This window comes from Coregonus clupeaformis, unplaced genomic scaffold (genome assembly GCF_020615455.1).
Source record: "Coregonus clupeaformis isolate EN_2021a unplaced genomic scaffold, ASM2061545v1 scaf0769, whole genome shotgun sequence".
Lineage (NCBI taxonomy): Eukaryota > Metazoa > Chordata > Actinopteri > Salmoniformes > Salmonidae > Coregonus > Coregonus clupeaformis.
The window spans coordinates 13,324-33,028 of NW_025534224.1; the positions used below are offsets into that span (position 1 = coordinate 13,324).

General features: G+C 41.2%; 1 protein-coding gene across 1 annotated transcript in view; it reads right to left on the reverse strand.

Moving 5' to 3' along the window:
* Positions 1-888: 888 nt before the first annotated feature.
* Positions 889-19,705, reverse strand: part of LOC121560752 (peroxisome proliferator-activated receptor gamma-like) — a 205,102-nt gene continuing 186,285 nt past the window's right edge. The window contains exons 7-9 of the mRNA XM_045216668.1: positions 10,952-11,377; positions 4,384-4,499; positions 889-2,265 (exon numbers count right to left, since the gene is read on the reverse strand). Of these exons, the coding sequence (XP_045072603.1) occupies positions 2,134-2,265; positions 4,384-4,499; positions 10,952-11,377 (674 nt within the window). The 3' untranslated portion in view covers positions 889-2,133. The remainder of the gene's footprint in view (positions 2,266-4,383; positions 4,500-10,951; positions 11,378-19,705) is intronic.

A 19,705-nucleotide genomic window follows, 5' to 3' on the forward strand; every position in this document is an offset into this window, starting at 1 on the left:
GCTATACACACACCAGACTAACAGGAACAACATCCCACAATACACACCAGACTAACAGGAACAACATCCCACAATCCACAGCAGGCAATGGGCTACTTAAGGATGATCCCCAATCAGAGACAACGAGCGACAGCTGTCTCTGATTGGGAATCACACCCGGCCAAACCTAGCAACACAACCTAGAACTGCAACATAGAAATAGACTAACTAGAACATATACATAGAATATATAACATAGAAACTCACGCCCTGACCAAACCAACTAAAGACAACAGGCCTCTCAAGGCCAGGGCGTGCCACCCTGATCTAAATGATTACTCCACTGTAGCAATGTGATGATCTAGAATCATTTATCCACTGTAGCAATGTGATGATCGAAATGACACTACCCTAGATAAATAAAGATCAGATAAAAATAAATGAAATGTACTGAATAAAAAGTGTGAAATCTGTTTTCTAGATTTAGAAATGATTGTGTGAAAGCCTGACTGCTCTGTCTGCAGCTGGAAATCATATTGAAGCCATCAGATGTGTATCTTGTCTAGTTCAGCAGAGTTCAGTAATGTTGCAACACAACAGGGTGTGTCATGGGAAGGCACGTTATAGAGCTGATGTCATGGCTGTAAAATAGCTTAGTGTGTTTAAACTGCACGAACACTACCAGCTCTACAACATGGCAGGAAGCAGTTAGGGTTTAGATGTAGCATGATAACACTGTGGGAAGCCATTATGGCTCACCTGATGTTAGCATGATAACTGATGTCATGTTTGTCTGCTAAAAATCTGGTTACATCTTTTTTAAATATTTTCCCGACATAATGGTGATATAATATATGGTATAATGTATGTAATAATATAATTAATAAATGAAAAAGAAAAAGAGACAAATAGAAAATATTTATTTATTTATTAGTCCATTTGCACTTTGAAAATAAAAATGTTTGTTTCTACAATAAAAAATAGTAGCAAATAACATCAACATAAAAATCAGAAAAATACTGTTATTTGAAATACAACAAGTACAGCACTTTAAACTAAGCTCTGAGATTTAGTATTTATTTATCCATCTATGTATGTACAAAAATGTGTATTTATTTATATGGCTTTTATTTCACACACTCATTGTATACAAAGTACAAATTATACAGCTGGCAAATTATTCAAAATATCATATGATGCACAATATTGTATATTCATCTTACATAATGAGCTCACACACTATAGAAACCCCATAGAAACCCTATAGAAACCCTATAGAAACACTATAGAAACACTATAGAAACACTATAGAAACCCTATAGAAACCCTATAGAAACCCAATAGAAACACTATAGAAACCCTATACCCTATAGAAACCCTATAGAAACACTATAGAAACACTATAGAAACCCTATATAAACCCTATAGAAACCCTATACCCTATAGAAACCCTATAGAAACCCTATAGAAGCACTAACACTATAGAAACCCTATAGAAACCCTATAGAAACCCTATAGAAACACTATAGAAACCCTAACCCTATAGAAACCCTAACCCTATAGAAACCCTATAGAAACCCTAACCCTATAGAAACCCTATAGAAACCCTATAGAAACCCTATAGAACCCCTTATGAAGGTTCACTCTCTAAGTTGCAGGTGAGTCAACTGAGATCAGATCTCACAGGTAGACCTTCTGCCTGTTACCTAGTGTAGCCGATTTGGTTCTATGGGGAAACATCTTTAAGACAGTTACATCTTGATATTATAGATGGAAAAGTATGTAAGTGTTTGTTTATAAACTCTGTAATGAACAGAATCTATCATAACGTATATTCATTTGTGGTGGTGATATACAGAGAACTACAGTTTACGGCTCATAATAATCACAGTTTTTTTTTCTTTCCAACAGCGCCAATAGGACCATTGAGAATCTATAACCTCAGACAGGTTAACATCTCAGGTAACTACTAGTCCCTAATATATTATTCCAATATGCCTCATCAGTGTCATCAATAGGACTAACACATACATATGCTGTTTTCAACCAGTGTCTTTCCGTAACCTTGGATGGAAAACTATTTCATATATTGCGCAAAAGCAGTGCACTATATAGGGAATATAGGGTGCCATTTCATTTTTCATATTGACCCTACTAGTAGAGGTCTCTCATGATCTCCTGCAGCAGGGGGTGGAGACACATGTCCACTTCAGTCTTCTTCAATAGCTGGATCAGGTGGACGTGGTCCGTTACAATCTGCCTCAGGTCTGTCATCTTCTGCAGAACCTAAACCATACATAATATAATGTTTAATTTGTTAGGAGCCTTTTATAGACAGCCAATGAATTAAAATGATCAAATACGTAAAAAAAAAAAAAAAAGGTTAAACAAACACAGGAAGTTGGGTTGAGAGCAGGGGAATACCCACAGGAATAGATTTAGAATTTTATAGTAGTAGAACTAGAATTAGAACCTATTAGAGTATTCTACAGTATATCTCCAGAACTCATTAGAGTATTCTACAGTATATCTCCAGAACTCATTAGAGTATTCTACAGTATATCTCCAGAACTCATTAGAGTATTCTACAGTATATCTCCAGAACCCATTAGAGTATTCTACAGTATATCTCCAGAACCCATTAGAGTATTCTACAGTATATCTCCAGAACTCATTAGAGTATTCTACAGTATATCTCCAGAACTCATTAGAGTATTCTACAGTATATCTCCAGAACCCACACTCCGAGTCGATATTCACGTAATAATAAGGACCACGCCCCCAAATTGGGGAAAAACAAACATTCTTCCCCATTCACCCAAAGTGTAAAAGAGCCAACTTCGTTGTTGATTTTTAGTTATATAGAAGAGAAAAGAAAACATGCTGCAAAGCTACTGTGTACATGTACAGTACATGTAAACAGGTCAAAAATCCCAACCTACGGATCGCAATTTACATTTACATTTTAGTCATTTAGCAGACGCTCTTATCCAGAGCGACTACCGCGTAGGGAAACAGGGCCCTACGGATCCCAATGCTACCGCGTAGGGAAACAGGGCCCTACGGATCCCAATGCTACCGCGTAGGGAAACAGGGCTCTACGGATCCCAATGCTACCGCGTAGGGAAACAGGGCCCTACGGATCCCAATGCTACCGCGTAGGGAAATAGAGCCCTACGGATCCCAATGCTACCGCGTAGGGAAACAGGGCCCTACGGATCCCAATGCTACCGCGTAGGGAAACAGGGCCCTACGGATCCCAATGCTACCGCGTAGGGAAACAGGGCCCTACGGATCCCAATGCTACCGCGTAGGGAAATAGAGCCCTACGGATCCCAATGCTACCGCGTAGGGAAACAGAGCCTGGGGGAAGAGCCCTGTGGCTTCAGGCTATTCGATGTGGGAGAGTGGGAAATGGGGGGACGCAGTGTCCAAGTAGGCTATGTGTGAGGAAAATATTTCATCTGTATAAGACATTTAACTTGTTTAGTATAGTCTGTTTGTAACCCCACTCACTACTTGTAGCTGTATAGTCTGTTTGTAACTCCACTCACTACTTGTAGCTGTATAGTCTGTTTGTAACTCCACTCACTACTTGTAGCTGTATAGTCTGTTTGTTTGTGTTGTTGGTCCTGGCTAGCATAATGTTCTGGTCGGTAGCTAGCTAGCACTCACTCACTTGGCTGCTAGCACATCACGAAAAGGGGCATGAGGGTAGCCCTACAATATTATGTTTTTCTAAGTAATGAGAATGCTCTGGAGCAGGCAATGTTGAAACATAATCTTTAAACATGTTTTACTTTTCTTAAATGTAGTTTTGTAATTGATTAAAATAAGCAGACAACAAAACATTTGCATTTGAAAAGGGTCAAGCTTTTGCTGTGAGCCAGTAAAGTAACTTAGGTAACCACAGGTTTTCCCCACTGGCGAGCATTCTATCTAATACCGATTGGGACTATTAGAGTATTAGAACTAGAATTAGAACCCATTAGAGTGTTAGAACTAGAATTAGAACCCATTAGAGTGTTAGAACTAGAATTAGAACCCATTAGAGTGTTAGAACTAGAATTAGAACCCATTAGAGTGTTAGAACTAGAATTAGAACCCATTAGAGTGTTAGAACTAGAATTAGAACCCATTAGAGTGTTAGAACTAGAATTAGAACCCATTCGAGGTAGACTAGAATTAGTGTTAGAACTAGAATTAGAACCCATTAGAGTGTTAGAATTAGAACCCATTAGAGTGTTAGAACTAGAATTAGAACCAATTAGAGTGTTAGAACTAGAATTAGAACCCATTAGAGTGTTAGAACTAGAATCAGAACCCATTTGAGTATTCTACTGTATATCTTCAGAACCCATCAGAGTATTCTACAGTATACTGTATATTGGTACATGGTAATACCTTGGCGAAGAGCTGCAGGGAGTCTGGGTGGTTAAGTTTCAGCTGGAGCTCCAGAGAGTGTAGGACTGTTTCCTGTAGTTCCTCAATGGGCTTCACATTCAGCAGGCCTGGACGATCTACACACACACACACACACACACACACACACACACACACACACAGGATGTGTCAGCTTGAGGCTTTCAGCACAGCTGGTTTAATGCAGGACTGAGAGCTGAGGTTGATACAGTGCATTTGGAAAGTTTTCAGACCCCTTCCTTTTTTCCACATTTTGTTACGTTACAGCATTATTCTAAAATGGATCAAATAAATAACAATCCTCAGCAATCTACACACAATACCCCATAATGACAAAGCAAAAACAGGTTTTACAAATTTTTGCAAATGTATTAAAACTAAAACACAGAAATACCTTATTTACATAAGTATTCAGACCCTTTGCTATGAGACTCGAAATTGAGATCAGGTGCATCCTGTTTCCATTGATCATCCTTGAGATGTTTCTACAACTTGGAGTCTACCTGTGGTAAATTCAATTGATTGGACATGATTTGGAAAGGCACACACCTGTCTATATAAGGTTGCACAGTTGACAGTGCATGTCAGAGCAAAAACCCACCCGTAGTCTGCGCTCCAGCGGGTATATCTCACTGGTCATCCCCAAAGCCAACACCTCCTTTGGCCGCCATTCCTTCCAGTTCTCTGCTGCCAATGACTGGAACGAACTGCAAAAATCTCTGAAGCTGGAGACTCTTATCTCCCTCACTAACTTTAAGCATCAGTTGTCAGAGCACCTTACCGATCACTGCACCTGTACACAGCCCATCTGAAATTAGCCCACCCAACTACCTCATCCCCATATTGTTATTTATTTTGCTCATTTGCACCCCAGTATCTCTATTTGCACATCATCTTTTGCACATCTATCATTCCAGTGTTAATACGAAATTGTAACTATTTTGCACTATGGCCTATTTATTGCCTTACCTCCATAACTTACTACATTTGAACACACTGTATATATATTTTCTGTTGTATTTTTGACTTTATGTTTTGTTTTACCCCATATGTAACTCTGTGTTGTTGTTTTTATCGCACTGCTTTGCTTTATCTTGGCCAGGTCGCAGTTGGAAATGAGAACTTGTTCTCAACTGGCTTACCTGGTTAAATAAAGGTTAAATAAAAAATAAAAATAAATAAAAATATTGGAACGCCGACTGCGAGCCAGGCCTAATCACTCAACATCAGTGCCCGACCTCACTAATGCTCTTGTGGCTGAATGGAAGCAAGTCCCCACAGCAATGTTCCAACATCTAGTGGAAAGCCTTCCCAGAAGAGTGGAGGCTGTTATAGCAGCAAAGGGGGGACCAACTCCATATTAATGTCCATGATTTTGGAATTAGATGTTCTACAAGCAGGTGTCCACATACCTTTGGTCATGTAGTGTACAGTACATGTTTATTTTATTTTTTTAGTCATTTAGCAGACGCTCTTATCCAGAGGGACTTACAGTTAGTGAGTGCATACATTTATATATTTTTTAATTCATTTTTCTTACTGGCCCCCCGTGGGAATCGAACCCACAACCCTGGCGTTGCAAACACCATGCTCTACCAACTGAGTTACATCCCTGCCGGCCATTCCCTCCCCTACCCTGGGCCAATTGTGCGCCGCTCCATGGGTCGCGGCCGGCTACGACAGAGCCTGGATTCGAACCAGGATCTCTAGAAGCACAGCTAGCATTGCGATGCAGTGCCTTAGACCACTGCGCCACTCTTGATGTGGACAAGCTCCACCTGGACCCCTCAACACTGAAGCATGCATGAGAACACCAGCTGTTCCGGATGACTGTGTGATCTCGCTCTCTGTAGCCGATGTAAGACCTTTAAACAGGTCAACATTCACAAGGCTGCAGTGCCAGACGGATTACCAGGACGTGTACTCAGAGCATGCACTGACCAGCTGGCAAGTGTCTTCACTGACATTTTCAACATGTCCCTGACTGAGTCTGTAATACCAACATGTTTCAAGCAGACGACCATAGTTCCTGTACCCAAGAACACTAAGGTAACCTGTCTAAATGACTACCGACCTGTAGCACTCACGTCTGTAGCCATGAAATGCTTAGAAAGGCTGGTCATGGCTCACATCAACACCATCATCCCAGAAACCCTAGACCCACTCCAATTCGTATACCACCCCAACAGATCCACAGATGACGCAATCTCTATTGCACTCCACACTGCCCTTTCACACTTGGACAAAAGGAACACCTACGTGAGAATGCTATTCATTGACTACAGCAACTTACTGTATATAATATACTGCCAACTCCACTTACTATATATAATATACTGCCAACTCCACTTACTGTATATAGTATACTGCCAACTCCACTTACTGTATATAATATACTGCCAACTCCACTTACTGTGTATAATATACTACCAACTCCATATACTGCCAACTCCACTTATATAATATACTGCCAACCCCACTTACTGTACGTAATTTGCTGCCAACTCCACTTACTGTACATAATATACTGCCAACTCTACTTACTGTATATAATATACTGCCAACTCCACTTATGTAATATACTGCCAACTCCAATTACTGTATATAATATACTGCCAACTCCACTTACTGTATATAATATACTGCCAACTCCACTTATGTAATATGCTGCCAACTCCACTTACTGTATATAGTATACTGCCAACTCCACTTCCTGTATATAATATACTGCCAACTCCACTTACTGTATTAATATACTGCCAACTCCACTTACTGTATATAGTATACTGCCAACTCCACTTACTGTATATAATATACTGCCAACTCCACTTACTGTATATAATATACTGCCAACTCCACTTACTGTATATAATATACTGCCAACTCCACTTACTGTATATAATATACTGCCAACTCCACTTACTGTATATAATATGCTGCCAACTCCACTTACTGTATATAATATACTGCCAACTCCACTTACTGTATATAATATACTGCCAACTCCACTTACTGTATATAATATACTGCCAACTCCACTTACTGTATATAGTATACTGCCAACTCCACTTACTGTATATAATATACTGCCAACTCCACTTACTGTATATAATATACTGCCAACTCCACTTCCTGTATGTAATATACTGCCAACTCCACTTATGTAATATACTGCCAACTCCACTTACTGTATATAGTATACTGCCAACTCCACTTACTGTATATAATATACTGCCAACTCCACTTACTGTATATAATATACTGCCAACTCCACTTACTGTATATAATATACTGCCAACTCCACTTACTGTATATAATATACTGCCAACTCCACTTACTGTATATAATATGCTGCCAACTCCACTTACTGTATATAATATACTGCCAACTCCACTTACTGTATATAATATACTGCCAACTCCACTTACTGTATATAATATGCTGCCAACTCCACTTACTGTATATAGTATACTGCCAACTCCACTTACTGTATATAATATACTGCCAACTCCACTTACTGTATATAATATACTGCCAACTCCACTTACTGTATATAATATACTGCCAACTCCACTTACTGTATATAATATACTGCCAACTCCACTTATGTAATATACTGCCAACTCCACTTACTGTATATAATATACTGCCAACTCCACTTACTGTATATAATATACTGCCAACTCCACTTACTGTATATAATATACTGCCAACTCCACTTATGTAATATGCTGCCAACTCCACTTACTGTATATAGTATACTGCCAACTCCACTTACTGTATATAATATACTGCCAACTCCACTTACTGTATATAATATACTGCCAACTCCACTTCCTGTATGTAATATACTGCCAACTCCACTTATGTAATATGCTGCCAACTCCACTTACTGTATATAATATACTGCCAACTCCACTTACTGTATATAATATACTGCCAACTCCACTTACTGTATATAGTATACTGCCAACTCCACTTACTGTATATAATATACTGCCAACTCCACTTACTGTATATAATATACTGCCAACTCCACTTACTGTATATAATATACTGCCAACTCCACTTCCTGTATGTAATATACTGCCAACTCCACTTACTGTATATAATATAATGCCAACTCCACTTACTGTATATAATATACTGCCAACTCCACTTATGTAATATGCTGCCAACTCCACTTACTGTATATAGTATACTGCCAACTCCACTTACTCTATATAATATACTGCCAACTCCACTTACTGTATATAATATACTGCCAACTCCACTTACTGTATATAATATACTGCCAACTCCACTTACTGTATATAATATACTGCCAACTCCACTTACTGTATATAATATGCTGCCAACTCCACTTACTGTATATAGTATACTGCCAACTCCACTTACTGTATATAATATACTGCCAACTCCACTTACTGTATATAATATACTGCCAACTCCACTTACTGTATATAATATGCTGCCAACTCCACTTACTGTATATAATATACTGCCAACTCCACTTACTGTATATAATATACTGCCAACTCCACTTACTGTATATAATATACTGCCAACTCCACTTACTGTATATAATATACTGCCAACTCCACTTACTGTATATAATATACTGCCAACTCCACTTACTATATATAATATACTGCCAACTCCACTTACTGTATATAATATACTGCCAACTCCACTTCCTGTATGTAATATACTGCCAACTCCACTTATGTAATATGCTGCCAACTCCACTTACTGTATATAATATACTGCCAACTCCACTTACTGTATATAGTATACTGCCAACTCCACTTACTGTATATAATATACTGCCAACTCCACTTATGTAATATACTGCCAACTCCACTTACTGTATATAGTATACTGCCAACTCCACTTACTGTATATAATATACTGCCAACTCCACTTACTGTATATAATATACTGCCAACTCCACTTACTGTATATAATATACTGCCAACTCCACTTCCTGTATGTAATATACTGCCAACTCCACTTACTGTATATAAAATACTTCCAACTCCACTTACTGTATGTAATGTAATATGCTGCCAACTATAGAACAGGTGTAATAACTAATATAACTATATATATATATATATCCAACTCCACTTACTGTATGTATTAACCCTAACCCTAAATCCATGCTGCTTCTATTAAACAGGTCAAACTTGTCTGTGTGAGATACGCTAGGTGTCGCTGTGTAATGCCTGTCCAACAGAGATTAGATGCTGATTAACCCAAACACTAATATAACTAATATAACTAATATAACTAATATAACTAATATAACCATAATATAACAATTATAACCCTAATATAACTAATATAACCCTAATATAACTAATATAACTAATATAACTAATATAACCCTAATATAACTAATATAACTAATATAACCCTAATATAACTAATAACCCTAATATAACTAATATAACCTTAATATAACTAATATAACCCTAATAACCCTAATATAACTAATATAAATAATTTAACTAATATAACCATAATATAATGTCCAACAGAGATTAGATGCTGATTAATCCTAACCCTAATATAACTAATATAACCCTAATATAATGTCCAACAGAGATTAGATGCTGATTAACCCTAACCCTAATATAACTAATATAATTAATATAACTAATAATAATATAATGTCCAACAAGATTAGATGCTGATTAACCTAACCTAATATAACTAATATAATTAATATAACTAATATAACCCTAATATAATGTCCAACAGAGATTAGATGCTGATTAACCCTAACCCTAATATAACTAATATAACTAATATAACCCTAATATAATGTCCAACAGAGATTAGATGCTGATTAACCCTAACCCTAATATAACTAATATAATTAATATAACTAATATAACTAATATAATGTCCAACAGAGATTAGATGCTGATTAACCCTAACCCTAATATAACTAATATAATTAATATAACTAATATAATGTCCAACAGAGATTAGATGCTGATTAACCCTAACCCTAATATAACTAATATAACCCTAATATAATGTCCAACAGAGATTTTGAGAGATGTTGAATTTAATTGAATTTGAGTTTATTCTAGACAAAGTCGGGGTCGCGACCAATAAAAAAAAAAAAATCATCATAAACGTTTTTGAGAAAGATCAATTTAAAAATAAAATCTTATTGAGTAAATGTTTTTATTCGTTTCTTGAAAATATAATGAATTGAAAGTTATTTGTTGATGAAAAAATAGGGTCCCCGCTTAAAAAATTGGAATACCACTTTTCTAGACTGTAAAGCCCCACCCACCTCTGCTGAGGATGATGACTAAGCCCCACCCACCTCCTCTGAGGATGATGACCATATTATTATTATTATTATTATTATTATTAGTAGTAGTAGTATTAGTATTAGTAGTAGTATTAGTATTAGTAGTATTAGTAGTAGTAGTAGTAGTAGTAGTAGTTGTAGTAGTTGTAGTAATAATATAATATTTTGGTTGTTGTCATGATATAATGATGATAATAATATTATTATAGTACTAACCTCCACTGAGGATGATGACGGCGAGGAAGAGAGCCATATCACTGTCATACAGCTCCAGGGTGTTGAACTTGACAGAGAACTCAAACTTGGGCTCCATCATATCACAGAAGGGTTTCCTCAGGCTCTTCAGGAACTCTCTGGTCATGAAGATCTGTCCATAGGAGATCAGCGTACCATCTTTGTTCATGAGCGGAGCCCACATGATGATGAGCACCTCGATGACGCCGTACTTCAGCAGAGTCACCTGATCATTCAGGTCCAATCCCACGAAGCCAGGGATGCTCTTTGCGAACTCTGTGACCTCTCGGACGGCCTCGGCGGAGCGCGACTGACAGCTGTAGAAGAACCTGAGTTGCACCTCGTCAGTGGGCTCCTGGACCAGACCAACACCTCCACCCAGACCTTCACTTACTGCCAGACATCCACCTGCAGCAAATCAACATAGTTTAAGTGTTATTTCATATACACTGAACAAAAATATATAACGCAACATGTAAAGTGTTGGTCCCATGATTCATGAGCTGAAATAAAAGATCCCAGAAGTCTTCCATATGCACAAAAAGGTGTGGCATATCAAGAAGTTAATTAAACAGCATGATCATTACACAGCTGCACCTTGTGCTGGGGACTGCAAAAGGCCAATTAAATGTGCAGTTTTATCTCACAACACAATGCCACAGATGTCTTAAGTTTTGAGAGAACATGCAATTGGCATGTTGACTGCAGGAATGTCCACCAGAGCAATTGCCAGAGAATTTAATCTTCATTTCTCTACCATAGAGAATTTGGCAGTACGTCCAACCGGCCTCACAACAGCAGACCACATGTAACCATACCAGCCCAGGAACTCCACATCCAGCTTCGTCACCTGCGGCATGGTCTGAGGCCAGACACCCGGACAGCTGATGAAACTGTGGGTTTGCACAACCAAATAATTTCTGCACAAACTATCAGAAACCGTCTCAGGGAATCTCATCTGCGCGCTCGTGGTCCTCACCAGGGTCTTGACCTGACTGCAGTTCGGTGTCGTAACTGACTTCAGTGGGCAAATGCTCACCTTCGATGGACACTGGCAAGATGGAGAAGTGTGTTCTTAATGGATGAATCCCGATTTCAACTGTACCGGGCAGATGGCTCGTGTGGGCGAGCGGTTTGCTGATGTCCCATGGTGGCGGTGAGGTTATGGTATGGGCAGGCATAAGCTACGGACAACGAACACAATTGCATTTTATCAATGGTAATTTGAATGCACAGAGATACCGTGACGAGATCCTGAGACCCATTGTCGTGCCATTCATCCGTTGCCATCACCTCATGTTTCAGCATGATAATGCACAGCCCCATGTCACAAGGATCTGGACACAATTCCTGGAGGCTGAAAATGTCCCAGTTCTTCCATGGCCTGCATACTCACCAGACATGTCACCCATTGAGCATGTTTGGGATGCTCTGGATCGACGTGTACGACAGCGTGTTCCAGTTCCTGCCAATATCCAGCAATTTCACAAAGCCATTGAAGAAGAGAGGGAAAACATTCCACAGCCCACAATCAACACCCCTATCTCTTTTTTTTTAGGTATCTGAACCAACGGATCCGTATCTGTATTCCCAGTCATGTGAAATCCATAGATTAGGGCCTAATTAATATCTTTCAATTGAATGAATTCCTTCTATAAACTGTAACTCGGTAAAGTCTTAGAAATTGTTGCATGTTGCGTTTATATTTTTGTTCAGTGTAGAAAGGTCACTAACCCTAACCCTAACCCTAACCCACTCTACAAAAAAAGAAACAAAAATAGGAGAAAAAAAGGTAGAGGGATAACAGGCTGCCCCTAACCCAGCCCCTAACCCCAACCCTAACCCAACCCTAACCCTAACCCTAACCCCACAGAGGATATTAACAACATTATAATACCTAGACCACAGCCAGCCCCAACCCCACAGAGGATATTAACAACATTATAATACCTAGACCACAGCCAGCCCCAACCCCAACCCCACAGAGGATATTAACAACATTATAATACCTAGACCACAGCCAACACCAACCCCACAGAGGATATTAACAACATTATAATACCTAGACCACAGCCAGCCCCAACCCCACAGAGGATATTAACAACATTATAATACCTAGACCACAGCCAGCCCCAACCCCACAGAGGATATTAACAACATTATAATACCTAGACCACAGCCAGCCCCAACCCCACAGAGGATATTAACAACATTATAATACCTAGACCACAGCCAGCCCCAACCCCACAGAGGATATTAACAACATTATAATACCTAGACCACAGCCAGCCCCAACCCCACAGAGGATATTAACAACATTATAATACCTAGACCACAGCCAGCCCCAACCCCACAGAGGATATTAACAACATTATAATACCTACACCACAGCCAGCCCCAACCCCACAGAGGATATTAACAACATTATAATACCTAGACGACAGCCAGCCCCAACCCCACAGAGGATATTAACAACATTATAATACCTAGACCACAGCCAGCCCCAACCCCACAGAGGATATTAACAACATTATAATACCTAGACCACAGCCTGCCCCAACCCCACAGAGGATATTAACAACATTATAATACCTAGACCACAGCCAGCCCCAACCCCACAGAGGATATTAACAACATTATAATACCTAGACCACAGCCAGCCCCAACCCCAACCCCACAGAGGATATTAACAACATTATAATACCTAGACCACAGCCAGCCCCAACCCCACAGAGGATATTAACAACATTATAATACCTAGACCACAGCCTGCCCCAACCCCACAGAGGATATTAACAACATTATAATACCTAGACCACAGCCAGCCCCAACCCCACAGAGGATATTAACAACATTATAATACCTAGACCACAGCCAGCCCCAACCCCACAGAGGATATTAACAACATTATAATACCTAGACCACAGCCAGCCCCAACCCCGACCCCACAGAGGATATTAACAACATTATAATACCTAGACCACAGCCAGCCCCAACCCCACAGAGGATATTAACAACATTATAATACCTGGACCACAGCCAGCCCCAACCCCAACCCCACAGAGAATATTAACAACATTATAATACCTAGACCACAGCCAGCCCCAACCCCAACCCCACAGAGGATATTAACAACATTATAATACCTAGACCACAGCCAGCCCCAACCCCAACCCCACAGAGGATATTAACAACATTATAATACCTGGACCACAGCCAGCCCCAACCCCACAGAGGATATTAACAACATTATAATACCTAGACCACAGCCAGCCCCAACCCCACAGAGGATATTAACAACATTATAATACCTAGACCACAGCCAGCCCCAACCCCACAGAGGATATTAACAACATTATAATACCTAGACCACAGCCAGCCCCAACCCCACAGAGGATATTAACAACATTATAATACCTAGACCACAGCCAGCCCCAACCCCCACAGAGGATATTAACAACATTATAATACCTAGACCACAGCCAGCCCCAACCCCAACCCCACAGAGGATATTAACAACATTATAATACCTAGACCACAGCCAGCCCCAACCCCAACCCCACAGAGGATATTAACAACATTATAATACCTAGACCACAGCCAGCCCCAACCCCACAGAGGATATTAACAACATTATAATACCTAGACCACAGCCAGCCCCAACCCCACAGAGGATATTAACAACATTATAATACCTGGACCACAGCCAGCCCCAACCCCACAGAGGATATTAACAACATTATAATACCTGGACCACAGCCAGCCCCAACCCCACAGAGGATATTAACAACATTATAATACCTAGACCACAGCCAGCCCCAACCCCACAGAGGATATTAACAACATTATAATACCTAGACCACAGCCAGCCCCAACCCCACAGAGGATATTAACAACATTATAATACCTAGACCACAGCCAGCCCCAACCCCAACCCCACAGAGGATATTAACAACATTATAATACCTAGACCACAGCCAGCCCCAACCCCAACCCCACAGAGGATATTAACAACATTATAATACCTAGACCACAGCCAGCCCCAACCCCACAGAGGATATTAACAACATTATAATACCTAGACCACAGCCAGCCCCAACCCCACAGAGGATATTAACAACATTATAATACCTAGACCACAGCCAGCCCCAACCCCACAGAGGATATTAACAACATTATAATACCTAGACCACAGCCAGCCCCAACCCCACAGAGGATATTAACAACATTATAATACCTAGACCACAGCCAGCCCCAACCCCAACCCCACAGAGGATATTAACAACATTATAATACCTAGACCACAGCCAGCCCCAACCCCACAGAGGATATTAACAACATTATAATACCTAGACCACAGACAGCCCCCCAACCCCACAGAGGATATTAACAACATTATAATACCTGGACCACAGCCAGCCCCAACCCCACAGAGGATATTAACAACATTATAATACCTAGACCACAGCCAGCCCACCCCAACCCCACAGAGGATATTAACAACATTATAATACCTAGACCACAGCCAGCCCCAACCCCACAGAGGATATTAACAACATTATAATACCTGGACCACAGCCAGCCCAACCCCAACCCCACAGAGGATATTAACAACATTATAATACCTAGACCACAGCCAGCCCCAACCCCAACCCCACAGAGGATATTAACAACATTATAATACCTAGACCACAGCCAGCCCAACCCCAACCCCACAGAGGATATTAACAACATTATAATACCTAGACCACAGCCAGCCCAACCCCAACCCCACAGAGGATATTAACAACATTATAATACCTGGACCACAGCCAGCCCCAACCCCACAGAGGATATTAACAACATTATAATACCTAGACCACAGCCAGCCCCAACCCCACAGAGGATATTAACAACATTATAATACCTAGACCACAGCCAGCCCCAACCCCCACAGAGGATATTAACAACATTATAATACCTAGACCACAGCCAGCCCCAACCCCACAGAGGATATTAACAACATTATAATACCTAGACCACAGCCAGCCCCAACCCCAACCCCACAGAGGATATTAACAACATTATAATACCTAGACCACAGCCAGCCCCAACCCCAACCCCACAGAGGATATTAACAACATTATAATACCTAGACCACAGCCAGCCCCAACCCCAACCCCACAGAGGATATTAACAACATTATAATACCTAGACCACAGCCAGCCCCAACCCCACAGAGGATATTAACAACATTATAATACCTAGACCACAGCCAGCCCCAACCCCACAGAGGATATTAACAACATTATAATACCTGGACCACAGCCAGCCCCAACCCCACAGAGGATATTAACAACATTATAATACCTGGACCACAGCCAGCCCCAACCCCACAGAGGATATTAACAACATTATAATACCTAGACCACAGCCAGCCCCAACCCCACAGAGGATATTAACAACATTATAATACCTAGACCACAGCCAGCCCCAACCCCACAGAGGATATTAACAACATTATAATACCTAGACCACAGCCAGCCCCAACCCCCAACCCCACAGAGGATATTAACAACATTATAATACCTAGACCACAGCCAGCCCCAACCCCAACCCCACAGAGGATATTAACAACATTATAATACCTAGACCACAGCCAGCCCCAACCCCACAGAGGATATTAACAACATTATAATACCTAGACCACAGCCAGCCCCAACCCCCACAGAGGATATTAACAACATTATAATACCTAGACCACAGCCAGCCCCAACCCCACAGAGGACATTAACAACATTATAATACCTAGACCACAGCCAGCCCCAACCCCACAGAGGATATTAACAACATTATAATACCTAGACCACAGCCAGCCCCCCCAACCCCACAGAGGATATTAACAACATTATAATACCTAGACCACAGCCAGCCCCAACCCCACAGAGGATATTAACAACATTATAATACCTAGACCACAGCCAGCCCCAACCCCACAGAGGATATTAACAACATTATAATACCTGGACCACAGCCAGCCCCAACCCCACAGAGGATATTAACAACATTATAATACCTAGACCACAGCCAGCCCCAACCCCACAGAGGATATTAACAACATTATAATACCTGGACCACAGCCAGCCCAACCCCAACCCCACAGAGGATATTAACAACATTATAATACCTAGACCACAGCCAGCCCCAACCCCACAGAGGATATTAACAACATTATAATACCTGGACCACAGCCAGCCCCAACCCCAACCCCACAGAGGATATTAACAACATTATAATACCTAGACCACAGCCAGCCCCACCCCAACCCCACAGAGGATATTAACAACATTATAATACCTAGACCACAGCCAGCCCCAACCCCACAGAGGATATTAACAACATTATAATACCTAGACCACAGCCAGCCCCAACCCCACAGAGGATATTAACAACATTATAATACCTAGACCACAGCCAGCCCCAACCCCACAGAGGATATTAACAACATTATAATACCTAGACCACAGCCAGCCCCAACCCCACAGAGGATATTAACAACATTATAATACCTAGACCACAGCCAGCCCCAACCCCACAGAGGATATTAACAACATTATAATACCTAGACCACAGCCAGCCCCAACCCCACAGAGGATATTAACAACATTATAATACCTGGACCACAGCCAGCCCCAACCCCACGGAGGATATTAACAACATTATAATACCTAGACCACAGCCAGCCCCAACCCCACAGAGGATATTAACAACATTATAATACCTGGACCACAGCCAGCCCCAACCCCACAGAGGATATTAACAACATTATAATACCTAGACCACAGCCAGCCCCAACCCCACAGAGGATATTAACAACATTATAATACCTGGACCACAGCCAGCCCCAACCCCAACCCCACAGAGGATATTAACAACATTATAATACCTAGACCACAGCCAGCCCCAACCCCAACCCCACAGAGGATATTAACAACATTATAATACCTAGACCACAGCCAGCCCCAACCCCCCCACAGAGGATATTAACAACATTATAATACCTAGACCACAGCCAGCCCAGCCCCAACCCCACAGAGGATATTAACAACATTATAATACCTAGACCACAGCCAGCCCCAGCCCCAACCCCACAGAGGATATTAACAACATTATAATACCTAGACCACAGCCAGCCCCAACCCCACAGAGGATATTAACAACATTATAATACCTAGACCACATCCAGCCCCAACCCCAACCCCACAGAGGATATTAACAACATTATAATACCTAGACCACAGCCAGCCCCAACCCCACAGAGGATATTAACAACATTATAATACCTGGACTACAGCCAGCCCCAATCCCACAGAGGATATTAACAACATTATAATACCTAGACCACAGCCAGACCCCAACCCCCACAGAGGATATTAACAACATTATAATACCTAGACCACAGCCAGCCCCAACCCCACAGAGGATATTAACAACATTATAATACCTAGACCACAGCCAGCCCCAACCCCACAGAGGATATTAACAACATTATAATACCTAGACCACAGCCAGCCCCAACCCCACAGAGGATATTAACAACATTATAATACCTGGACCACAGCCAGCCCCCAACCCCACAGAGGATATTAACAACATTATAATACCTGGACCACAGCCAGCCCCAACCCCAACCCCACAGAGGATATTAACAACATTATAATACCTGGACCACAGCCAGCCCCAACCCCAACCCCACAGAGGATATTAAGAACATTATAATACCTGGACCACAGCCAGCCCCAACCCCACAGAGGATATTAACAACATTATAATACCTAGACCACAGCCAGCCCCAACCCCACAGAGGATATTAACAACATTATAATACCTGGACCACAGCCAGCCCCAACCCCACAGAGGATATTAACAACATTATAATACCTGGACCACAGCCAGAACCCCAACCCCACAGAGGATATTAACAACATTATAATACCTGGACCACAGCCAGCCCCAACCCCACAGAGGATATTAACAACATTATAATACCTAGACCACAGCCAGCCCCAACCCCACAGAGGATATTAACAACATTATAATACCTAGACCACAGCCAGCCCCAACCCCAACCCCACAGAGGATATTAACAACATTATAATACCTGGACCACAGCCAGCCCCAACCCCACAGAGGATATTAACAACATTATAATACCTAGACCACAGCCAGCCCCAACCCCCACAGAGGATATTAACAACATTATAATACCTAGACCACAGCCAGCCCCAACCCCAACCCCACAGAGGATATTAACAACATTATAATACCTAGACCACAGCCAGACCCCAACCCCACAGAGGATATTAACAACATTATAATACCTAGACCACAGCCAGCCCCAACCCCACAGAGGATATTAACAACATTATAATACCTAGACCACAGCCAGCCCCCCAACCCCACAGAGGATATTAACAACATTATAATACCTAGACCACAGCCAGCCCCCAACCCCACAGAGGATATTAACAACATTATAATACCTAGACCACAGCCAGCCCCAACCCCACAGAGGATATTAACAACATTATAATACCTAGACCACAGCCAGCCCCAACCCCACAGAGGATATTAACAACATTATAATACCTAGACCACAGCCAGCCCCAACCCCACAGAGGATATTAACAACATTATAATACCTAGACCACAGCCAGCCCCAACCCCACAGAGGATATTAACAACATTATAATACCT